The 26,165-nt window shown below is 42.3% G+C and overlaps 2 protein-coding genes across 4 annotated transcripts in view; both read right to left on the reverse strand.

The window, feature by feature from the left end:
- Positions 1–25,561, reverse strand: part of ITGA1 (integrin subunit alpha 1) — a 133,694-nt gene extending 108,133 nt beyond the window's left edge. For 2 of the 3 annotated variants that reach the window (XM_006139526.5, XM_075932480.2), the window contains exon 1: positions 24,686–25,132. In XM_006139526.5, the coding sequence (XP_006139588.3) occupies positions 24,686–24,749 (64 nt within the window). In that variant the 5' untranslated portion in view covers positions 24,750–25,132. The other variant, XM_089779395.1, reaches the window with a different exon arrangement.
- PELO (pelota mRNA surveillance and ribosome rescue factor) lies at positions 11,088–16,672 on the reverse strand. The gene is made up of 2 exons (XM_006139525.5): positions 13,846–16,672; positions 11,088–12,729 (listed from the first exon to the last, which is right to left on the reverse strand). The coding sequence occupies exons 1-2, from the start codon at positions 14,569–14,571 to the stop codon at positions 12,298–12,300; spliced, it is 1,158 nt and encodes a 385-aa protein (XP_006139587.1). The 5' UTR covers positions 14,572–16,672; the 3' UTR covers positions 11,088–12,297.
- Positions 25,562–26,165: the final 604 nt, after the last annotated feature.

Genomic DNA, 26,165 nt, shown 5'->3' on the forward strand with positions numbered 1-26,165 from the left:
GAGGCTTTGCTCCCATCTCCCTGCAGACCAGGGAGACGGAGAGCAAAGCCGCGGAGCACGCCCGCAGCGGGACAGCCCAAGCGCACCCGGGCTGTCCCGCTGCGGGCGTGCTCCGCGGCTTTGCTCCTGTCCCCCTGGTCTGCTGGAGGGGTCCAGCAAAGCCGCTGGAACCCCCAGCAGACCAGGGACACCAGAGCAAAGCCACCGCCTGGGAGACCAGCAGACCAGGGAGACCAGGAGAAGCTTTTCTCACCCCGGAGGACACGGGTGGCGATCCGCCGCCCGTGAGCTCCGGGGTGAGAAAAGCCCCATTCGTAAGTGCGGATCCGACATAAGTCGGATCCGCGTAAGTCGGGGACTGCCTGTAGTTTTAGAAAAACAAAACAAATGAACAAACAAGTAATGCCACCTAACTCTCATATAAATACTTTTCATTCATAAATCTCAAGGTGCTTTACCAAGAAGGCAAGTATCATTATTTCCATTTTACTGATGGGGAAAACTGTGGTGAAAGACGTTACTTGCCCAAAATCAGCAGCAGAGCTAGGATTCTCAATCCAGTGCTCTATCTCTGAGACCACATAGCCTTTCATAGAAAAGCTTCAAAATTATTTTCAAAGGTCTAATTATATAAATTAACCACAAACGTGTAAAGCAAAAATATTTTATATGATTGATTTCTATTTGACGTATACATACAATACTACTGCTGTGTAAGATGGAAAAAAAACCTAAAATGTAAATAAGCATATTTGCAATTTCCTGAGATCAGTATTAGTTATGGTAGGGCTGAGGCTATAGACTTGTACTTTGCTTATGTAAAATAGAAATGTGCTAAAATGTAATTCAAGAATAGGTTTTGAGGGCCTAAATTTGAATGTGATTATAAGAAGGCTTAGGAAAATGAGTGAAGTGAAATAATTGCAGAGGCAAATTAGAGACAAGAAAGGATGTAACACCAGTTCACATTGTAAAATGTAAATATGCTTTGATGTTAATAAATGTTTTTAGGGAAATTATACCTTGTAATCCTCTTAGAATTCTTTTAGGGGGTCAACAAAACATCTGGACAAGGGTAATCAAGCATACTAGGTCAGAAAGTCCTTGAAAAGTTCCCTCGCCAAAGGCTCCTCAGTAAAGTAAGCAATCATAGAATGAGAAGGAAAGTTCTCATGAATCAGTAACTGGTTACAAGACACAAAGGCCAGGTCTACCCTGGTGGAGAAAATCAATACAAGATATTTAACTCTAGCTACATGAATTGTATAGCTGGAGTGACGTGCCTTGCATAGATTTTCTGGGGGAGCCCCACAGCAGAAGTTTCTCCCGTGAAAATAAGGAGTACTGTGGTCAATTGGGGCACCCTCAGCATTCAATGTAGTGGGGCCGGACTAGACCCTCTAAATCACACCCCAGAAAACAGATCACCAGAGCATCAATCCTCTAGTAAGGGGAAACAAGGCTAAAATGTAGGAATAAACAGTCAGTTTTCACAAAGGAAAGAGTAAATAAGTTCCATAAGGATCTGTATGGGGATCAGTGTTGTTCAACAGAGAAGGGCAACCAAAATTATTAGGCCTATGGAACAGAGAGATAAATTGTTCTCCTTGGCCTATGATGATAGGACAAGAAGCAAAGGGCTTAATTGCTAATTGTGAGGGTGGTTAAACACTGGAATAAATTGCCTAGGGAGGTTATGGAATCTCTGTCACTGGAAAGATTTAAGAGCAGGTTGGATATATCTATCAGGGATTATCTAGATGGTGCTTGGTCCTGCCGTGAGGACAGGAGACTGCACTTGATGATCTCTCAAGGTCCTTTCCAATTCTAGTATTATATGATTCTATATGAAAAGAAACTAAAAGACTGGGGCTAATCAGCTTAGGAAAAAGACAGATAAGGGGAGATACAATAGAGATCTATACAATCATGATTGGTGAAGGTATGGCAGGGAGGCAGAGGGAGAGGGCACAGGCATAGCGGGGCAGGGGAGCACAGGAGCAGGGACAAGAGCCGGATGTGCCATCATTTTCTGGATGGAGGTACATATGTTTTGTCCTGCTGCACAAGCTGGTCCCACATGCGGTTCTGCCATTCGGTGTCATCCTGGACCTTCTGGGCCAGGATTTGCTGCATGTCATGCAGGATGCCCACGTACTGCCTCCTGAGGTCCTCCTGGACCCTTGTGCACTTGCAGCTCCCTCACAGTTGGGCTGTGCCTTGGTTAGTGGTGATTGCCCTTCAGCGATGGCTGATCTGGCTGTGAAGAATAAAGAGGGAGAGGCGGTCAGTCATCCATGCAGATACTGTTCCTGAGGCCATGCCCTCCTCTGTGAGCTGCAACCAACAGTCCTCAGATCATAGGATGGAGAGGTTCCAGGAGCAAGGCCACGTGTAGTCTGCACAGTAGGCCCTACCTCACAGAGGCCCCAGGGTGCCCAAGGGACCATGCTCTGCCTTCCCCAGCCCTGTCCCATGGACAAGCAGGAAAAACATGTGTCTCCTACACTGGGATCCCATGGGCAGGAGAGGGGCCTGGAGCTGTCTGGCCTTCCATGGGGTCTTCAGGCAGGCATGCCCATGTGCAGCACTCTTCATTCTGTATAGGGTCGTGCATGCACCCTTGTGACCAGCCTGCTTCCAGCATTGGCGGATGTTGGGAGGGTGTCTCTCCCAGGGATCAGACGTGTGTGGGGCCTCCCCTGAGCCTGCGAGCTGCCAGGGCTGCCTCCTGAGACTGCGTGGTGCGGACTGGTGCTACACATGGTTCCACGTGCATGGACTGCAGCACGATGTCCAGGCTGAGCGACAATCGCACCCCAGCCCCTCTGCACTCACATCCCCTGCCCTGTGTGTGTGGAAAACTGAGAGCACTCACCCGATGATCCCTCCCCACTGTCAGAGGATGCCTGGGAGATCTTCAGGGCCTGGGGTAATGGCTCCAGGGTGAGGGTGCTGTGCTGGCTGTCCCCTCTTCCTCCTGCAGCTGCTCTCCCTCCTCGGCAGGGAGCTCCGTATGCTTCAGCGCCAGAAGCAGAGATCCTGCAGGGTGTCTTCCTTCCCCCACAGCTCGAGGAGAAACAGGATCTCCGCCCCAGACCACGACGATGCACAGCATTTGCTACCCCTACCTGGGTCCTGGGAGCCCTGGTGGTACTCCCTGTGAGGGCTAGGGAGGTTTTAGGGGGTCTTGTGGCTGAGCCATGGGTTGAAACGTGGATGACAGTCATAGCCATGCAGTGAGGTGCAGCTCCCAGGCCCGTCTTCCCCACAAGACTTGTCCAAGGTGCCTGCAGCTTTAAGTGCTGCCAGAAGATAGGAACTATAGAGTTCTGATGACCAGGGCTCAACAAATAATACAATCTACTCGCCATGGGCGAGTAGATTGTAACCCGGAAGAGCCGGGTTCGAGCGATCTGCGCATGCACAGATCGATGGAGAGCATGGCTGGCAAGCGGAGCCCACCACGGTTCGGCGAGCCCTGCTGATGACTTTGGATAGAGTGGCCACCAGGGCACCTGTGTTATTTCCTGGAGGCTTCTTCTTTAGAAAAAACAACCACTTCCGCATCCAAATGCAGCTTTTTCTGAAAAAGTTTTTTCGGAAAAAGGCTTCTTCCTCGTAGAAAAAGGTTTACCGCTGTCAGAAAAACCCCTTCGTTCCTTCAACTTTCTGTCGAAAGAATGCAATAGCAGTGTGGACGCAAGTATTGTTTTTCCAAAAATGCTGCAGTGTAGTACACTGTGAAATCCACATGAAGCCCCCAAGTACTAAATTTAACACTTTGATTTCTTGGGTAACTGAAATAAGTGCAAAAAATACGTATATTCCTATTTTTATTATAATGCTGCGGCTATATCTGAAAATTCTCTTTTGTGTGCTTTATTTGGAGTATATTATACTGAAGAGACCTGCTATTGCTATTGCCAGAAATGTCTCCAAAGAGCTCAGGAGATTTTCAGCTTGAAGCAGCCAATGTGCACCTTCACTTGTAGGTATGACTTCCATAACACAGATTGCATGGAAATGGAGGCTTTGGCCAGCAGCTGGATCTGTGAGCATCTTTTTAGTTATAGCAGTGGAGGTTGATGCTCAGTGATCATGTAAGGACCTCTGATCTGTGAACTGATAGTCCTGAACATTTAATTTAATCGTTATATGTTGCTCTACTATTTAATACAAAAAATACAGGGTAAACTGACACCAGCCATGAAGACAATTTTTAAGACGTTTTTTCAAGTATAAAACGTTAATTTTGATATTTAGATTTTAAAGAAGTGAGAAATCTAGTTTTTCACATTTAGTTCTAAAACCTGAGCTTTATTACATGGATAATTGCTGCTGATAATTTATTTTTCTCACCCATGCCCATTTACTACACTACTGAGTATAAGAAAGTATCCTACCACAACAGGAATGTAGTGAGTGAAGAGCCTGATGTTTTCCCCATGACTATCTAGATCAGTCTTTCAAAGATAACATACAAATGTTCTACAGATTAAACCTCTCTAGTCCATAACTCTCTGGTCCAGAAACATCCGTTGTCTGGCATGGTTTTTGTTAGACGGATGTTCACTTTTTATGGGTGTGACTAAGTTTCCTGTGATCCCATATAGTTTGTTTACAGCCACCAGTCCTAGCTTTCAGTGTTCTTTGTTGTTATTTAGCTCTAATTTACCCCTACATGTCCTCTAACAGCCCAGTAAGCAGTGAAAGTGTTGGTAATGCTGCTAGACAATATTGACCTCCCATCATCCAGAAAATTCTCTGATTTAGAACTGGTCATGTCCTGAGGGTGCCAAACTAGAGAGGCTCAACCTGTAGTTAGGAAAAAGATTGCATTTTAGTCACCATTTTAGACTCTGCTTTTCCTGGGTAAGCATAATATTGCTCATGTGGATTACTCCATTTTTGGAAGTGCACATCAATGGTCTCATCTTCAGAAACTTTTTGGAGCAGCAAGTGCTCAACATCTTTTTAACAAAGGCCATAAGTATCTGAGAAGAATTGAGTGCTACCAATATGTACAGAGAAATGAACTCTGTGAATAAATACTTGCACTTCAGTTTTACCATATTTATCATCAATAGGTTCTCAACTTTATAGCTCAGCAGTACAAAGGGGCTGGAAACTGGCCAGTTACCCTTCCCTTCCAGCCTCAGTTTACAGGGTGTGCCAGGAACTATGCTGGGCTTCAATTAATCTTAGCTAGCTGACAGCTCCTTGGAGGATGTTAACAGCTGTCATTGTTTAGAGCAGATCCCAGGCTCTTAAATCCGGAAGTTGCCCTTGTTGTACTGCAAAGAAACTGGGTGTAGAAGAGAATTTGGTTCTTAGTTGTATTGAGTTTAAGAGTTTATAGTTAAAATCTATTTATCTGATGTATTTCAGGTATTTTCTTACATATTGCTAACAGTCCCAATTTAATTTAACATTCTTTAACTCCTGCTGGGGGCTTGGGCTATGAGCACCACATCCAGCACTCACTAATTCTGCACCAAAAAAGTTAAGAGTTCTGCACAGAGTATTTTAAAATTCTACAATTCTGCAAATGCTATTTGTCAAAATAACACTATGTAATCACTCCAGTTTTAATTATTTTGGTAATTTATTTAAAAATACCTATAACTCTGGCTGAAACAATACAGACACCCACAAAATTTCCCCCAGCAGTAGAAGCATAAAGAAACTCCTACAACAGCGCAGTTCCTGTTTCTCTGCCCTTCATTTTTGGATCTACCCTAGAGCCTATACACTCAGCTAAGCCCTCACGCCTGCCCTGAGCCCCCTTTGATACTTTAAACTCCTCAGCCTCACTCAATAGCCTAGAGCTCCCTCCTGTACCCCAAACTTATCATCCAGCCCCACCCAGAGCCCTCACCTCCTACATCGTAAACAGCTACCAAAGGCCCCTGCCATAGCTCAAACCCCTCATCCCTGGCTCCATCCCAGAGCCCACACCAACAACTGGAGCACCGATCCTCCAAATTCCAGCCCAGCGAAAATGAGTAAAGTAGGATGGGGAAGCATAAACAATAGATGTAGGATGGGATGGAGTACACAGGGGTCATGCCCGCAGAGAAGGGGCACAGCAGAGGCCAGGAAAAGGGTTTTCATTTTTTTGCAATCAAATGTTGACAACCTCATCTTTCCCTCTCTTCTCTACCTTGGAAGGTGGGACCTCTTGTTCCATATGGAAATTTCTCTCAGGAAGTAATGGGTCACTGGCTTCATAAAATGTAGGAGCCCAACTTGAATTTCTCTATCTTGGGAGTTGGAGGAGCTCCAGCTCCATGTGGTTCCCCTTCCTGCCCCTCCCCTCATTCCACCAAAAAGACACTGCAGCAGTTCACAAGTGTTTTCAATAGTAGTGCCTATTAATAGGATATCATAGTGTTAATCTGGCCATGGAGCATTCTGTGATTTTGTTAGCCTGCCAAGGGACACAGGAAAGAGCATGAAAATACAGGTTGAACCTCCCAAATCTGAGACTCTTTGGTCCTGCAGCATCCGTGGTCCAGCCACAGAGCACCAGAGGCAGAGAGTGGAAGCCAGTCAGGAGAACATAAAGCAGAGGTGCCCTGGGTGGGCCAGCAGTTGTTGGGCCAGCAGTTGTTGGGCCAGGTGGCAACTAGTGAACCCCTGACATTAGCAGGGCCAGGAAGGGATGAGGAACCCTGTACCAGCTGGAGAACCCCTGGCATCAGCAGGATCAGGTGGCAAACGGGGAGCTCTGGCCCTACCTGGGGAACCCCTTGCAGCAGCAGGGCTAAGCAGCAGCCCGGCCGTCCCAGGGAAGCCCCGGCAGGAGCAGAATTGGCCCACCACTAAGTTAAACTATACTGATACAGTTAAAGCTATACAATCCCCCGATTGTTTCTATTTATGAGGGGGAAGCTATATCTTTAGCATAACTATTTCAATAAAAAAAAAATCATCCCCCTAACCAAAATAATTATACTGGTACAAAAACTGTCATAGACCAAAGCTCCAAAATTTTTGTCACAAGACAATGGAAAGGCACTTTTTTTACCCAGAGAAGATTCCCTGTGCTGAATACCAAAGACCTGCTGCAGAGGCATGGAAGCATCAAGAAAAAGGTCATATGAAACATTATCCTTGGGAAATGTTAGACAACCTAAATAAAGATTGCTACCACATTCCTCTAGAATTATTGAAAATCTGGGGCCTGCAGAAATACACAAAGAAACAACCCTCCTCCTAACATTCTTTTGGCTGGCACATAGAAGTACCAGTTTTCTGAGTGTTAATGCTTCACTGAAAAACATAAGGGCTACGTCTACACTGGCCCCTTTTCCGGAAGGGGCATGTAAATTTCACCAGTCGTCGTAGGGAAATCCGCGGGGGATTTAAATATCCCCCGCGGCATTTAAATAAAAATGTCCGCCGCTTTTTTCCGGCTTTTAAAAAAGCCGGAAAAGAGCGTCTAGACTGGCCCCGATCCTCCGGAAAAAGTGCCCTTTTCCGGAGGGTCTTATTCCTACTTCCGGAGGGTCTTATTCCTACTTCGGGGCCAGTGTAGACGCTCTTTTCCGGCTTTTTTAAAAGCCGGAAAAAAGCGGCGGACATTTTTATTTAAATGCCGCGGGGGATATTTAAATCCCCCGCGGATTTCCCTACAACGACTGGTGAAATTTACATGCCCCTTCCGGAAAAGGGGCCAGTGTAGATGTAGCCCAAGTTGTCTTTCATGTGAAGACATTGCATAGTCTTGCTGCAATATGCATTTCCATTTGTTAGGTTTGAAATTCTTCCAGTAAAGTCAGTTGAACTTTTTTTAGGACACAAACTTTTGGGGCCAATATTTGTTCAGAACTAAGCTTGACAGTTGTGATCAACCAGAAGTTGTCAGTACTAGGGAGCAATTACTTTCCCTAGCGTGCTGTTTAATCATGGAATTCCTAGAAGAGACAACTCAGGAGACAATGCTGCTCCAAACATTATTAACTTCCTTTCCTCGCCTTCTACAGTCATCAGGTGCAACGGGAGAGAACAGTAATTTTTGAACAACGACACAAGGAAAGAATTTAACTTTTTTCTGCACCATTCTGTTTTATAATAGGAGACTTCGAAACAACTTGATTGTATGATATTTCTAATTCAGTAAGTTGGAAGAACTTGCACTGTTAGATTTGCATTTAGGAAATTATCATTCCTTTTATATTTCATGTAATAGAAGTGGTCATTATCTTAAAATCAGAGCCACTGCACAAGTCAAAAATATTTGGCAGCATTAAGAATAATTTCATTGCGTAACTCTTTGTGCAAGTGTCAGATTAGAAGCTCTCCAGCCCTGTGTTTATTTCTTCCATTGCTGGGGAAAATAGACTCAATAGGGAGCTGCAATTTAGAACCTAATATAATACTTGCTAGTCCTAAATTGACATTTTCTTTACCTCAGTCTTGAGTGAATAAAGATTTCTTTAAAAAAATAATTTCCATATTAACAGTTCTATCATTTTTAATAAAGTTACTTTTCTATACAAAGTCTGAATGTAACAATCTTCTCCAACAAGCTGTAGAAGTAATAGAGAATTACATGACTGGTAGGACCAATTATATTGAAGTTATTTCCTGTCAGAAAAACTTCACTGTTATCTCAATTACACAGCTCAAAATACTCATTTTATTACAGAATGTTTCACTATCTTTATAAAAATCATCTTTCAAATTCACGCTTGTTTTCACAATTTTGAGGTAAGTTCAAACTCTGTATTTCTAAATCTTTCCCTTTAGATTTCTCACTAAAGGACAAGCATTCCCATAAATTGCTGGCCCTCTTGAAGAGTTTCATTGTTTTGAAAATTGCTTTCAGAGATCTTGTAAGAAACAGACCATGTTTTGTTGATGACATATTTGGGATAAGTTGATCAGCAGCTTAAACCTTTTTTGCTCTATGACACTTTTCTTTCTAAAAATTAGGTAACTTGTGCTATTTCTATTGAAGAAAGCACTGCTAGAAATGTGAAAGTTTTTTTTATGTAAATAATGGTCTAAGCTAATTCAAAAGTGAACATTAGAAGCCTACAAGTGATTATTCACTTTTTATAAACAGATACTTTATGTATAGTTGAAATTAAAAAGAACAACGTGCTTAATATTTGCTATGTAACAAATTATGAAGAAAAAGCTTGTTTGTCCTTCTATATTTTCAACAGTTAAAAATTAGCGGAGTTGGTACTATTCTGTTCCAAAACTAATGCTTAAGGGGTTTTTTTTTAGAAGGTTTCAGACCAAAGAATACAACAACAAAATAGAATATAACATCACAACATGGTTTCTTATTTAACCAGTGTTGCAGTAACAAAAAGAACACCCTCCCTCCCAAGTTTTGCATTTCAGAGCTCATGATAGCAATTCCCTGTGTCCAGATTCAGTGTCTATATTTTAAATGGATGTTTCAAAATTAAAGGATTCAGACTGAGGCTCAAGAGCTACAAGAGGCTCTTTAATGTGTCTCCTACTGCCTGTGCAGCATATATTTAAACAGTGTGATTTAATTATTAAACAGTCTGAGTTATTAAACAATCAGGATGCGTTTACTCATAATTAACCAATTATAGTTGATAATGTCATGTTGCTGTATGTGTATACCTATAGTAAATGATTACAAAGCAAATAAGATAAAAGCAAGTGGATATTTTTTAGTTGCAGATATCTTTTTATAGAAAAAAAATTCACACTGAAAATCCCAGAACATATGCATGTTGAGATCAGCAATGGTTCTTTCAGTCTAAGACAAGGGTGAGCAAGAATTTTTTGCTGGAGGCCACTTCAGAAATTTTTGAAGTAGCCCCAGGGCTGCACCGGAAAGGGCAGAGCCAGGATACTTCCCTGCTTCCCTACCCACAGACCATGATTGTAAGGCGGGGGCAATGGCGGAGGAAACATTGTGCGCTTCCCTCACCCCCAGACACTAATTGGGCTAGGGGTGGGGGAGCAGCAGGACCTCCATGGGTCAGATCATCCCGCTTGGTGGGCTAGATCCAGCCCACGGAGGCCCTTTTGCCCACCCCGGTCTAAGAACAGGGGTTGCTTTAGCCTAAAGGACTCTGGATTAAACAAACACAACTGACACACTTAATATTAAGCATAGGCCAGGTCTCAACATGTGGATCCTAGAAGCTGATATGTTAGAGCTGACTACTCAAAACTAAATCCAAAATACTTCAGATGTGTCTCAGATGATCTGGGGAGAAGGGTGATTAATAAGATAATCACAGCATAAACCATTTTATATAAAGTTAATATATTTCTCATTCTTCTTTCAGAAAGTCAGTACTGAGGTCCTTTTGGTGACTGTTGAAAACCCAAAGACAGAAGTTTAAAGGGTAGAGCCCTGCATATTCTGACCTAATCCTAATGTAGTTTTGGTTAGAAAAGGTACTCTTTTCCTGTGCTAAGTCATAGCACTGTTGTGTTAACGCATGCTGACTTCTAGTAATGAATGAAATGCCCCATTTAAGCTTAAGACCTTAACTTTGCAAGTACACCTGCCAATATGCAAAGAACCCTTTACCCATGGCAAATACTTCTAACTACAAAGAGTATTAACATCAATGGAACTCTGTCAATTGTAGGGGGTCTGTGTTACTGTATCTACATTTTCATGCAACCTGATTCATTTTCCTACACATTACTTGTGTGTGTATATCATTTATGGGTTTTACGTCACTCCAAAAAAAATGTATGAACAAATGTAGAGGTATCTTGTTTCCTGGAAGTATATATTTCTTCCTGTAAATGAGTGGCACTGTAATAACAGTTAAAAGAAAGTCTGTATTTTTTCTAAATTACCTTCAAACACTAACTGTAGAACTCCAATTCTAAATCTTAATAGAAATACTTCAGGGAAATAAAGTCATTATAAGTGTTACTGAACAGCAAAACTAGGTTCTTACACTTCTAAGATTTACACCTTTCCTCGCTCCCCCCGTCCCCCTCTCTCTCTCTCTCTCTCTCTATATATATATATACACACACACACACACACACACACACACACACACACACATATAAACTTCCTCCCCCCAAAATTCCATGAAAAATTGGAAAAAACTCTCTGATCACCTCCATTCTTTGGACCTTTAATAAAAATTGATAAACAGATTAAATAACATTGGTAAAAAACTAAGGTAGCTTTTTCCAACAATCATTATCTCCAAAAAGGTCAAAGTCCGGCCATTAATTAGATCTTCTATTTTCAAGAGGTACTATACATACCTGTTTTTAAAATCATCTACATGGGAATACTAGATTATGAGACTGTAATGAAAGCCATTTATCTATTGCCAAAAGGATTCCTGGGGAAGCTATGGATTTAGGATTCGCAAATCCTTGCTCATTCATGTCAAGTTTGCAGCATCTGGTCCACATTATCCTAACACTGATTCATTAGAAGACAGTTATTTACATCTGAAGTACCAGACTTTAGTACAGCATATAATATAACTTTCAGGAACTCACATGACAGGGACCTGAGGTAGTATTTTAGAAGAAATATTCAAAGTGAGGCTCACACTGCTTTATACTTTGGTTTGCAGTTGCCATCATGTCTAAAGAGATACTGCCAATTCAGTTTTTTCTTTAAAATATTTCCATTTTTAATCGAACAGTATTGAATAATACTGCCAAATTCAGGCAAATGATTGGACTCATGAACAAGACAGGCCCACATCTAATCTTCTTCCAATCCCTACAATCTACTCCTTTTTACATCAATAAGATGTGGCCCTTGAGTTCCTGACCAAGTTGTCAACCTGCCTATGGCTAAAGCTCGGATAGCAGTTTGAAAAGGAAGATTATTCTTTAGAATACCTAACACATTGCTTCCCATACTTCCCAGTGCTGTTTGCAAGCACATAAAACAGGAAATGTGACATTTTAGCATTTTTTCCTCTTAATTTATTCTTTTTTTGTACATGCACCAGAAGGCAAAAAAGATCATCTGCTTTAAAATACCTCATCAGCAGCTTTCAGGAACCAAATCAGAATTATATTAGTTTGCTATGCTCTGGGAGATCCAGAGTGTAGTTTGTACAAACAATGGTTAACCCCAACCTATAGTATACTCATCATTATTAATACTGCAAGTGCAAATATATATGGCTATCCAGTACAGCATGTTGAACAAAACCAGGCACCTTAAAATATATGTTGTCCTCAAAATATTAAATTGCACACTAGGGCACATTTGTTTGCAGTATTTGGAAAAGAAACGCTGTGACTGTCATTTTAGTCTTATTGTACTATAGAGGAAGGGTGAATGAGCCATTATCAATCCTCTTCAGAACTGGATTCCTCCTCTTGGTCAGAGAGGTCAGCAACAGGGAAACGTAGGATAGCTGCTACCCCTGTGAGCTGGCCAAGCTGTTCCCCAGACACATGGAGGCTGGAGAATATGCGCACTGTACCCATATTCTCCCGCACGCTATCTACCAGCCGCACATATCGGCTGCGGGAAGCCACATCCTGGTGCCTGAAGAGCTCATCGCTGATCAATAGGGTATCAATAGCCATGGCCTCATTGGCCTTTTCCACGTGTTTGAGGCCGTAAAAAGCCCGGTCGGGCTCATGTTGTAGCATCTTGTAGAAGTCATCTAAGGCTTTGACCTCACCAGCTGCCTTGGTGTCAGAGAGACGGCTGGCCACAGCTGGGTCACAAAGAGCTTCTTTCAGTGCATATTTATGTCCAGAAGAGGAGTGGACCTATAATAAAAATGTTATAAATGGAAGAAAAATGGATAATTTAGTCCATGGTGATCACTTAGCCTTATATGTTTCACTTATGAACTGAAACTTTCCGTAGTCAGTCTCTTTCTGAAGGTGAATTTTTTCAGGAATATTGAACAAGAATACCTTCAGCTACCTCTGAGCTTAACAAAGTTAGAAAAAATTTAGAACAAAGTCATTCAAAGTTTGTTTTAAATATGCTGGGATCTTGAGCACTGGCCTAAACCAAAAAGCATCTGAAAAAAACTAGATTCACAGTACTCCTGCATGTATTTTCAGATATAAGAAGCGAGCACTTCTCAGCAGTGATTGGACCCTTGTCCTCAGGCTGGTTCTTGCAGATAATACTTCATTAATATCCATGTTAAAACACTGAGTTAAAAGAAACTTGTTTCATACTTATGAAGCTGTTTTTAATGCCCTGGGACTGTCAAAGGCTTAGGACCCTGATTTTGGATTAAAGGCTTACTTAATTCAGTAACAATATGTATCCTCTAGGAAGCCAGGCATTGTAAAAACAGGAAGCCAATGAAATTTGGATGTTCTTAATTTTTTTCCAATTCTCCTTTAAAAATACCGAAGAAATCAGATAAAAATAATTAGCAAATAAAACCTTAAGGTCATGCAAATAACAAAAACCAAGAGAAAAAAATAAAAAAGTTTTCCAACAGCAATGCTAACTTAGCCTTGCTACTTCTAGGTATGTTTTCATTTGCTTTTCTTACACTGGCATTAAATCTGTCATAAAACACTCATGCTCCCCAACACAACTGAACTGGCTTTTCTGCTGGAAATGCAATTTCCTAAGTGTTGAAATCTCTGCCATTTTAATGAGGCACTATCAAGTTTCTTTTTGTGTGTGTATGAGGGGTGGGGGAGCTTGCATTTAATTATCTAGTGCTTCATCTAGTTTAGCTTTTAAGTGTCCCAACAAAAGGACACCTACATTCCTTACTAATACACAATTTAAAGTCTAACAAAAAATAAATTTATGTTGATCTTCAACTTAAATTTTCTCTATGCTAATGTCACACAATATAACTCTTTACTCTTTTTGGATTTTACAATTTAAAGGTTACTTATCTACTTTACCTGAAGGAATTTGGACCGGTTCTCTAGCAGCAGCTTGTTGTCAGTCTTGACAGCCTGCTGGAACATGTAGTCACAGAACTGTTCTCTTACAAACCCCGGACTGGCCACCAGCACACATTTCACAATCTCAAAGTTGATATGACGCTGGATTGCCTGCACCACCTGCTCATAGAATCTCTCCAGTGCTCGGTCATGTTGACTACAATTTCCCCTCCGTTTTCTGGGGATGTTCACTTCAATCTTGGCCCGAGTCAGGGTCATGCTGGGGGTTACAAGACAGATATGAGCCAGCCCCTCTTGCATGACCACTGCTGCCACGTCAGCACTCCAGCTTGGGTCACAGGCCTGCTCAATGCGCTCCAGCACCACACTGTCCCACTGCTTCTTAGCAAGCGTGAACTGGCGGTTGGGCTCCAACTCGATGGTGTGGTAGGCCCCCATCTTGACATACTCATTCTCCTGGATGTTGGTCCCCTTGACACGCAGCTGGCAGGCCTGAGAGTCGAAGTCGATGGTCTCCACGCAGAGGGTGAGGGTGGTGCGGATGCGGTTGCTGCCCACGCTGCCCGTGGCGGACTCGGTCTGCACCTTGCGGATGGTGGATGCCCGCAGGCTGTCCCCCACCTGCAGCAAGTTGTAGGCGTGCCACATGTCCTCGGGATCCTCGGGGATCAGGGTCACCTGCCCCGCGTTATCCTTCTCGATGTCCTTCCTCACCAGCTTCATCCTGCCGCTGCCCGGGACAAGCCTCCGTCCGCGGGGAACGGGGCAGCGCGGCGCCTCGCACTCAGGACCGGGCCTCTCACTCCTCGCACGGCCCCGGGCCCTGCGCCCTCTCAGCAGGGAAGGGGCGGGACACGTGGGACGAGGCCGGCCAGCACTAGGCCCTGGCGGGCGGAGGTGCAGCCCGGCGCCGCACCCAACACGCCAGCGGCGGGACCTCGCTGATCTGAGCGGCACTTGATGACCCACCGCAGTCAGTCAGCAGCGGCAGCCCCGGGATGCGCCTGCGCACTGGCTGGTGACAGGACTAGGCACAGTCGGGAGCAGCCCGGCGACAGCATCGTCCGTTCGCGGACACACCAGCCGGGCAGCGGCTTCCTCCCACAGAGCGCATGCGTACACTGCCGACCCGGCGCGGAGACGTTGAGATGACTTCCGGCGCGCTGGCAGTAGCGGGCGAACTCGTCTCACGCATGCGCATAAGAAAGCCTTCGCCGTACCGCCACCTTTAGCGCATGCGCGGAATGTACCGGAGAGGGTGGTGCCAGTACTGGAGCTCGGGTTCTGCTGCTGCCGCTGCCAGGGTACGGTCGGGCCAGCGGCACAGACAGAGGCCGGATCAGAGCGGCACGTGTGTTCTGAGGGGAGCTCATCAAGGCGGCTCATGACCCCGCCCTCCCAGGCCGTGCTCCCCGCCTCCGCTGTCCCTGCCCTAGTCCTGCGAGTGGCCCAGCGCAGCCTCCGCCCGGCTCAGTCCGTGCTGCAAAGCAGCGAGGTGGAGCATCTCCAGTTGGAGCCCGACTCGTGCTGTGCTAGAGAGCCGGGCCTGCCTGGGTGCACGGCCTTACTCCGCTCCCCTTCCCTCTGGCCCAGAGTTAGGCTAATACCGTGGCCAGTCGGGGCCACAAGCTCCGCCGCTGGCTGTCGTAGGGATTGCTCGTAATCCCTTCATTGTACACAGCGCTGCCCATCAATACCGCTCAAAGCATTTTACAAGGGAGGTCAGATCCCTTTGCGATTTTCACAGATGGGGAAACTGAGGTGCAGAGAAATTTCTTGCCCAAGGTTACTCAGCACTTCAGTGTTTGGAAGAAAAATATCAGAGGTACAAGAATTGAGGAGACAGCTAATCCAACACAAAATAAGTGATGTGGACTGCTATTAATTGATATGGTTCCATTTCTTATGTTCTTGAAATCTAGATGTATATTCATACAATGAACAGATAATGCTAGAGAACAGATATATTTTTATAATGGGGAAAGCAAATTCTCCATCCAGACTGAGGCTTGTGTGTATGTACATCTAGTGGCTAACATAACAGTTCAAAGTCAATTTCCTTTTATAGAATTCACAGCATATATATACTATAGTAATATTTATAGTAAGAATTAAGGATGTTAAGAAGCAAATAATTTGCTAATTGTTTAGTTGATAGAATTTTATCAACTACATGATTAGTTAATAAGAGAAGGCAGTTTAAAGCACTCAGTCCCAGCTTGCACCAGGTCTGGGAACTACCCCCACTGTGGCTCTGCATTTAAAATGTTGTAGAAGCCGGGTGGGTAGGGGGCCTGGCTCAGTCCTGACGTGTACCCGGTCAGGGACCAAACTTTGCTGCGGCTCTGCATTTAAATGCATATAGTCCATAAGGTTCTTTTCTTATTGGTTAATCGGTTAATTGACTGTACTATTACATCCCTGGTAAGAATATAGGCTAACATTTTCAAACTAATGCTCCTAAAATTAGACTCCCAAATTGCAGTGGCCTGATTTTCAGTCATGCTGAGCTCCTGCATAAATATTAAAAAATCAAATAATGTAATAATTTAATTCAAAGAATTAAACTAATACAACTTCAATTGACAAGCATAGTTTAATATATTTTGTCATCTTTAGTTACTCTACCAACACCTGAAGTTAGCCAGTCATGTGCCACTATTCACTTGTTCCAAGATATTTATGATAAATATTGAGAAAGTTAGCATTTAATTCAAAAGTTATTAACATACAGGTATCACTGAAGAACAGACAAAGATCAAACTGCTAGGTCCTATATTCTACAAACTTTTACTTTCCTGAATAGTCCTATAGAAGCAAAGGGGACAACATGCATGAGTGAGGGTTCTTCTCTAGGTAGATTTTGGAAGACCTGTAAACTATGAGGCTGCCTGTCTACACTGGCTGTGAGTTCTTGCACAAGAACACTGATATTCTAATGTATGAAATCAGTGCTACTTGCACAAGAACTATGATGCTCCTGCTCAGGAATAAGCCCTCTTGCGCAACTATTCTTGCGCAAGAGGCCAGTGTAGACAGGCAACATGAATTTCTTGCACAAGAAAGCCCTATGGTTAAAATGGCCATCAGAGCTTTCTTGCGCAAGAGAGCATCTATACTGGCATGGATGCTCTTGCGCAAAAGCACATCTCTTGCGCAAAGGCACATGCCAGTGTAGACGCTCTCTTCTGGAAGAGTTTTTGCACAAGAACTCTTCTGCAAAAGAGTTCTTGCGCAAAATCATGCCAGTGTAGACGTAGCCCGTGTGCTTTGGATGATTGAAGGATCACGAATATTGTAATGGAAGGGAATTACACACCAAGAAGCCTTACTCTGTACCTGGCAAATTGGATGAACAATTGAAAGCTATATAATAAAGCACTTGAAGATCATGATGTGATACCATCTTGCCAACAGGTTTTCTGCTAAGGAAAATAATGTTTCACTGATCTCTAAGGCAAGGTCTACACTATACTCTTTTATCAGAAAAAGCTATGCAAATTGCACTCCGCAATTTGTGTAGCATTTTCTGATTGCTTTTCCGGAAGAGGATTTAACACCGTTTAGCTCCTCTTTCGGCAAAGCCCTTATTCTTCAGAGAATACTGTATTCAGGGCTCCCTGAAAGAGCGCGTTAGCTCTTCTGAAAAAAAAAAAAAAAAAAAAAAAGCAGAAGAGCAAATGCGTTCCCTGGACATGGTGGAGTTTTTCTGGGATACCTCCAGTATCTTGGAAAAAGCCACCAGTCTAGACATACGGTCTGAATGTATCATTAAAGTAGTGGATTAAGAAAAACCACTTGTATTTAGATTATCAAAAGATTTTTAATAAGTTCCATCAGAAAAGTCTATTAGAAAAGCTAAGTAACCAGGAAGAGAGGTGAAGTAGTTCATGGATCAAAAACTGTCTAGAAGACAAAAAGTATAAATAAAAGGTCAATTTTCATCTGAGCAAAAAGCGAATGACTGGAGGTGACTCAGAGTTCTATACTAGGTCCGGAATTGTTTAATATATTTATTAAGATCCCGGAAAAGGTGGGATGATTCATAGGGTAGCAGTGTTTGCAAATGGCATGGCGTTACTTGGGTTAGATCAGGACCAGTGGGAATTTTCAGGAACTTCACAGAGACCTCAACAAGGTAGATAAGTAGGCAATATGAAGGCAGATGGAGTTTGAGGTTCACAAATGCAAAGAAATATAAATTCAGGGGACATTATAAACTACCCATGTACCTTAGAAGGTTCTAACTTAACTGTGTCAATACAGGAAAAGATGCTGGGTATCCCAAACTGTTCAAGAGAGACCTTTGCCCAATATGTAGCTGCAGTCAGAAACACAAATGATGTTAGATTGCATAAGAAATGGGGTAGAGAACAGTTGAGAAAGCATTTTGATGTCTACATAAATCAGTGGTGCAAAGAAGAGTTAGAAGAATGATTAAGAGGCATGGGAAAACTCATATGAAAAGAGATTGAAATAAAGGGAATTATTTTATATAGAACTGAGACACAGTAGAGTGGACATGCTAGACCAGTGTTTCTTAAACTGTGCATTCGGAGGTGTGTCACAAAGAACAACAGAGTTCAAAACAAAATGGCTCCTCAATAACTATCCCCCTGACCTTTTTCTTTTTCTTTTTCTTCTTCTTTTTTTTTGTTTGTTTGTTTGTTCAACAAAAAATCCTTGGTGTTCCTCATAAAAAAAATTGTTTGGTGTGCCTTGGTCTTAAAAAGTTTAAGAAACACTGTGCTAAACAGATATAAAATAACAGTGTTTCAGTTCTCCCTCTCTCATCATAAAAGCAAAGAAACATTTAATTAACTTAAAAAGTTGCAAATTCAGAAAAGATGAAAGGAAACATTGTTTCACATAACACATAATTGAACTGAAACTCACTGCTTCTGGATATCATTGAGACCAAGAATCTAGCAGGATTCGAAAAGGGATTGGATGTTTATACAGATCAGAATCTCCAGAGTTATCATAAGGAATAGCAAAAATTCTGAGAGATATGTTAAACTTCATGGCTACATCTACACTGGCATGATTTTCCGGAAATGCTTTTAATGGAAAAGTTTTCCGTTAAAAGCATTTTCAGAAAAGCGCGTCTAGATTGGCAGGATGCTTTTCCGCAAAAGCACTTTTTGTGGAAAAGCGTCCATGGCCAATCTAGATGCTCTTTTCCGCAAAAAAGCCCCGATCGCCATTTTCGCGATCGTGGCTTTTTTGCGGAAAACAAATCTCTGCTGTCTACACTGGCCCTTTTGTGCAAAAGTTTTTCGGAAAAACACTTTTGCCCAAACGGGAGCAACATAGTATTTCCACAAAAGCACTGACAATCTTACATCAGATCGTCAGTGCTTTTGCGGAAATTCAAGCGGCCAGTGTAGACAGCTGGCAAGTTTTTCCGCAAAAGCAGATGATTTTGCGGAAAAATTTGCCAGTCTAGACACAGCTGATGTGTCATGGTTTAATAAATCTCTGTCACAGCTCAGTATGTAACCTATCGGGGGGGGACAAATTTCCCACATCTGCTACTATGGGATTCTTACACTCTCTGGGCCTATCTACGCTTTAGGGCAAAAGTTGAATTATGATACACAAGTTCAGCTATGACAATTGTGTAGCTGAAGTTGAAATACTTTAATTCAGCTTTTGGCACTGTCTATACAGAACACTCTTCCTTTGACTTCCCTTACTCCTCATAAAATGAGGGTTACAGAAGTCAGAGTAAGAAGTCCACCATCTCAAAATTATTTTGAAATAATGGCTTGCTGTGTAGATGCACACTTTGTTATTTCGAAATAACAACAGTTATTTTGAAATAATGCTTCAGTGTAGGTGTGTCCTCAAACATCTGCTGTTGGAGTTAAAATACTGGAATAGATGGCTCTCATTTCTGATTTGGTATTACAATTCCTAGGTTCATAAGCCTGACTCCTAAGTATGTTGCAAAGGATACTGTTTAATGGGGGTTGTGAAAACGAGGCCCAAAATTCCATTCTGTAAACACATATATGCTTATGTATTCACGTGTAATTATATGCAAGTTAATGGGACTACTCACATGTGTAAAGTTAAGCACAGACATAACTGTTAGGATTGGGTTCTATATTTACTCATTCTTTTCAGTTACAGAATTGTTCAATCTACGTGGGGGTAATGTTCAATTTTCTTTGAGTTTCTTTCTACCTTTCTTAATAATCATAGGATATCCGTTTACCTGATCCTGGCAGTGGAAAGTTTCTCATTTCCTTTGCTTTGCATGCTTATTAAAATGCTTCTGTATTTTAGAATAACACCACGGCTACATTTCTATCACTAACCTCCATGGGGGCTTTAAATGCTTTAGATGGCTAATTATTTATCCAACATATGGAAGTAAGGAATATTTTCAGACATTCATTGAGCTGATTTTTTGGCACATTTTTCAGATTATTGCTTTTGGCAGTTTGTGAAAATGTTCTCTCCTCTGAAGCTGCAGAGTCTGAATTGGTGTTCCACTGTGCCAGGGCAGGGCTGAATGTGGTAATTTATTGTGTACCTTTTCCATGGTTGAAACAAAATACAGGACTATGTAGCACTTTAAAGACTAACAAGATGGTTTATTAGATGATGAGCTTTTGTGGGCCAGACCCACTTCCTGAGTAGCATGCCACAGAAAATATGGTGGGGATGGCATGTATGTGTCCTTCCATCTTTTACCTCCAGGACTAAGTGAAAGCCCTGGAGAGGTTATCTCAATCATTGGTCCAGTTACTATGCAAAAAAGTGCTTTTTTTAAATCGTTAGGTTACTTGAGTTAATTAATAATTTGAAACACCTCTAAGCACAAAGTTTAACATCTTTACAATCATATTAGCTGATTGTTTTCACTGCACTGTGGTTAGAGGAAGAAAATCCCTATCTATTCCGGGGATGGGGAGGAAGATTCCACCAGCAGGACACTGGATCCAGCCTGCAGTCACCTTGCCAATACCATATTACAAAGCAGCTCACGCCGCTTTAAACAGCTAGCTGCTCTCAGCTCTGGACACTGGGGAGGGAGAGGAAGGCTTCATGTACTGCCCCTTCCCTCTAGCAAAATCTGGCCAATAGGAGCTAAGAAATGTTGCTGGGTTCAGGGGCAGTGTGGGAAGTCTCCTCTCTCTCTCATTCTCCAGTTTTAACTGATTTAAAAACAAACAAACAAACAATGACCAGAATTCAAGTTTTGCCTGTTTCTGCAGCATAGGATGACAATTTAAAACAGAAGCTTTAATATTAAGATTTTTTAAACATTAACAAGAAGCAGTTCTGCTTAAAATCTGAAGTTACAATATCACAGTTGAACTTTATGTATGGTAAGTGATATCTTGAACAAACAGATCAGTACAGCCTACTTCATTCAGAGCTTCTGGAAGCAATACATTGCTTCTTATAATAGTTTTGTATAAAAAATATACTACAAGCAAGGTATTACACCCAATGAGCTTAAGAATGTGTTGTTATTCATTTTAATGGGGGAAAGTTTGAACTCATGGAGAAAGAAGAATCTCAGAAAGGGTACGTCTACACTGCAGGGCTTAAATCGAAATAAGCTATGTAAATTGACCTACATCAATTGTGTATCTTATTTCAAAATAGCTGATTTCAAAATTGGGAGCATCTACACAGCACTTATTTCAAAATAGAGCACTCTTCCTTCGCCTTCCCTTATTCCTTGTACAATGAGGGTTACAGGAGTAAGAAGTCCTCCAGCTTGACAGTATTTTGACACTATTTTGAAATAACTGCCTGCTGTGTAGATGGAGACTAAGTTATTTCAGTATAGCACTAATAATTTTGAAATAGTGTTGCACTCTAGATGTACCCTAAGTTTGGGGATCCCAAAACTGAGATGCATGGCATCAGAAACATACTCCTGCTCCCACTGCTCCCAATGCGATTTCTGCCTTTGACTTCAGTATGGTAGGACCCTATGACCAAAACAACATTTGCTATGCATTACATTTTTTCAAAAATCAATTTTAGTTTTTAAAATTTCAGAAAATGCAAAAGAACAAAAGTTCAATAAAATGTATGAGATTGTATGTTGTCTCATTAATTCTCAGAGACAGATTTGAAGGTGTAAAACCTATGAACTCTTGCTATGCCTAGTCACCCACCCCTACTGTTTTTTTAGTATTCTATTTTGTTTTTCTAGATCAGTGGTTTCCAAAGGGTGTGTCTAGACCCTTGTGTGGTTTACCGGAGCGGTCAACAAAGGCTTCCCTTGTCAACTGTGCTGCGTCTAGACTGCCGTGCTGTGCCGGATCAGCTGATTGTCGGCTCAGCACGGCAGCCATTTTTATTTTAATGAAGCAGGGATTATTTAAATCCCCATTTCATTGACTATGTCGAGGAAACTACTTTACATGGCTCCATCAACGGAGCCATGTAGTCTAGACACACCCAAAGTATGGTCCATGGGCCACTAGTGGTCCACAACTCTCTTGCAGGTGGGCAGTGGGCCTGGAACTCACTCTCCTGCAGCTTAAACGGGAAGGAAGTGACTCTGTGCACTGCCATTCCCCTTCCCTCTGGCTGGGGGAACAGCAGCACTGGAAACCACATGTCTGGAGACTTTCTCTGCTGCTCCCATTGGCCAGAATCACAATCGATGGGAGCAGTGGGGGACAGGGAGCCCGGTAATTGCCTCCGATTGCACACATGCCATGGCCCTTCACCCCCCATCCTCATCATGTACTCTCTCCCACCAAGACCATTCATCCCACTTCCTACACCCTTCCTTCCTCCCAGAACCCCCATCCTCAGTCCACTCCTGTACCCAATCTCCCAGACAGACCCCCACCCCCGCTCTCAACCCACTTCTGCATCCTACTTCACATTCAGACCTCCCACCTCCTCATGCACTCATTTTGTCATCATTGGTGGTTGGCTTGTGGTCCGCCAAAGGTCGGAGTTGAGCAGGGTGGGCTAAGGTCAAAAAGTTTGAGAACCACTGGTCCTAGATCATTTAAAGGGTTCTATTTTCTTTTTAAATTCAGGAATTCTGTATTTCATTTCTAAGCTATTTCAGAGCAGTACAAAAAAGGGGCTTACAGTGTGTGCAAAACTGTTTTCTTTACGTTTCCTCTTTGTGCATGTGTAGATTATATCTTGTTTGCAGTTGAGTCACCTAGCTCTCCTTAGTCAAATCAAATAGTGCTATCAACTTTTTTGTTTTCAGAACTTGTGAACTCACAACCGTCCAGAACAAGACAGGGGTCTCTGAATGGGCAAGAGTTTTCTGAATGCAAAAAGGTATGGGGAGAGCAACTGGGAAATAATGGGAGAGATGTCATAGTGAAAAGAGATGTGACGGGATAGTTTTTCTATATCATTTTCTTTCATCCTTTGTTTTGCTTGTTTATGTAGGTTATAAGTTTTTCAAGACAGAGACTGTTTGCTTCTCCTAGTTTTCACTTCTACTTTGTGTAGTCCATTCTTAGTTGATCCTTATTATCATAATAAACCTGGTTAATAATACATTAATGTACCCATAAGAGAGGGAAAGTTCCAGTAGAGAGAAGGCTCAGGGCTGTAGAAAGAGATTGACAGTAGGCAAGAGAGGGAGAGTTGAGGAAGGAAGCCTTTTTATTGTTTTGATATTAAAATTAATTTGTGCATGCAGTGCTATTATAATTGTCACATAAAAGTTAGGCAATTAAAGTTAATAGCATTATTAATTTGTCCACATTGCACATATGTTAAAGAACCTTTATTTTTGCAGTTCTTGACTTCATTCACAGTTTTCTAGTTAAACCATCTGTAGCCAATGCAAGTGTTAACTTTGCAATTCTAGATGGAAAAGGAGTCCAGAGATAAGTGCTTCAAATCTCCATCTACAAAAAAACACCACCACCACTTGTACAAAACCAATATAGGGATTTGGAAAAGGAACATATATATATAATAGTTTAGGAGATAATTATAATGTGAATGAAATTTGCAAAGTCAACTGCCTGGTAAACCTAGATTACTACACTTCTTCAGATTTCTATGTGAATCACACTGCAGAAGAATCCCAAATTGAAGAATAGAATTACAAAAGACTTTTAACAATCCCCCAAAGCATATTTCTTGTTATTAATTCATTAATCTCAGACTTTCTCAGCCCGATTTTTTGGCTTGCTCACACTAAAAAAACTGTACTCCGGAGAGCCAAATTCCACAGTTGTGAATGTTTGCATTTCCTCAATTCATTTCCATTTCCTTAGATTTCTCTCTCCAAATACATATGCTTTAGCCACAAATCCCCCAAGGTATCAGAAACTGTTGTCCATACTTAAATTTCCCTTGGCTTTTTTTCTCCAAAAACAAAAGACATCCCCAACAACACAAAGTCCTTAAATGGAAATACTACTGTACATACTTAATGGGCTGAGCTATCATCTCTCTAACATATTTTTTTTTACCTTCAGATCACTCTGAACAGTTAACATTGCCCTTCACATTCAACTATGTCAGAAACCAGAAAAAGAAAAGTTCCCATAAATATTCCCACACACCCCACCCTTCCCCCAGTAGCTTCTACTTGTATTGTTCTTGTCCCTCATCCCTCCGGGTTTTTGAGTATTAGGGTGTAAAGGAGACTGACTTTCCCAGCAAGGAAAAAAAACATCTTAAAAACCCTCTCCCAAGCGCTGTGTTAAACCGGGGCTCTCTGAGCTGAGTAAGGTTTGTAGGGATGATGGCTGCAGAGATTTGAAGCGACAATCCCGATAGATTGCTTCAGGGAAGCTTCTTTCTTGGGGAGGATGGAAGTAAGACTTGGCAGAGAAGAGGGAAACAGAAACAGACCGAGTTCTCTCACCTGTCAGAATCCCGCAGGGGACAGCGATACCTGGGCTTCTGCTACGGAAGAGCTGGGAGCCCATGGCTCTGGGGCAAAGATAGCCGGTGAAGGAGGACAGGGCTGGGGGGCAGCAGATCCCCTGGGCTAGCTCGGTTGTTCACACGGTGCCTGATAGAGGGGAAGAGCTCAGAGAGCTGCAACTGCCTCTGGTCCCCTCTGTATCTGCTGCATCAGCAGCCGTGCTAGGCATTTCCTGTTTGTTGTTTCAAATCCTTTAAGTTTTCTCTTCACATCAAAACCAGTTGGCCCCCCTTATTCACCCTCCTCGTCTACCCCAGTGGTCTCTGAAACCCCCCGCGCGGCAGGATCCCAGAGCTGAGAGACATGTACAAATAAAGTCAGATCTCGCAGACCGCAATGTTTAGGCTAAAACCTACAATGAGCAAAGCAAGACTTAAAGAGACAGACGCACTTTTTGTAATTCCTGGGTATCTCCTACTGCCCAGCCCTCATTCAGGATAGGAGTGGGAGCGCGGGAGAGAGCTGCATGTCCGGCTCAGGATTACAACCGGCCTGTTATTGTTCTCGTGTCCCTTCCTCTCTCAGTGTATGAAAAAAATCAAAGAGGCGAAGAGAAGTGTGTTAAATCCAGATTACAGGACGTTTCCAGTCTGAGAATGACTTTTGTTGGGCTAGTTTATTTTGACTTACATCACTCTTTTAAAATGTGTACGTGCTGTGCCAGTCCTAAAGCCAATCACATGCTTCAGTTGTAGAGAAAACCAGGGAAATTTTCCCCTACCTCATTGAACTATGTATTGCGGGGATCTAAATTTTCAATGACTTACCTGAGGGAGAAAGTATTTGCGCCGAGCTGTCTGTAGATGCACGTGTTGTGCTTTATAATAAAGCAAAAGACAAAAGTTACCTCTGCCGGCGACTTCCGCACTCTTTTATGGCTCCTTCCAGTCTCGCTCAGAAATTTTACAAATTCATCACCGAATAAACCTTATGAATAAGGCTGCACTTCAGAGTGAGCAGTATGCAGGTTCAGGGTTTTTTTTTTATCTCACTGCAAATGCGCTTGACAATATTTATTCTTTTTTATCCACTTTGTGTTATGTACTTTAAAAAAAATGGTCTGGGTTTCATCTTGAACATACTACCAAGTTATTGTAATACTTTTTGAAAACGAAACGAAAAGATCGTGTGTTCCCCTTTTTCAAGGAAATAAAGTTCAAAACACTGTCTCAAGTACTAGTTAATATTGAATTCTTCTCTTTTTGAGCTGAACTCAGGATTTCAGTAAATAATCAGAAATTCATGGAATTTTCTTCAGTTCCTCTGAGGTTAATAAGCCTACTTATGAACATAAGCCATAGTTGAAATGTGTTTTCTGTTTCTGCTTTAAATGTTATGAAAACACTTGAATATGCTTCCTATATGTGAAACCAGAAGATTTACCTGGTGTTGCCTGGATCCTTAAAATATATGTACT

The sequence above is a fragment of the Pelodiscus sinensis genome, chromosome 6 (genome assembly GCF_052426305.1).
Source record: "Pelodiscus sinensis isolate ZL-2025 chromosome 6, ASM5242630v1, whole genome shotgun sequence".
In the NCBI taxonomy this organism is placed as follows: domain Eukaryota; kingdom Metazoa; phylum Chordata; order Testudines; family Trionychidae; genus Pelodiscus; species Pelodiscus sinensis.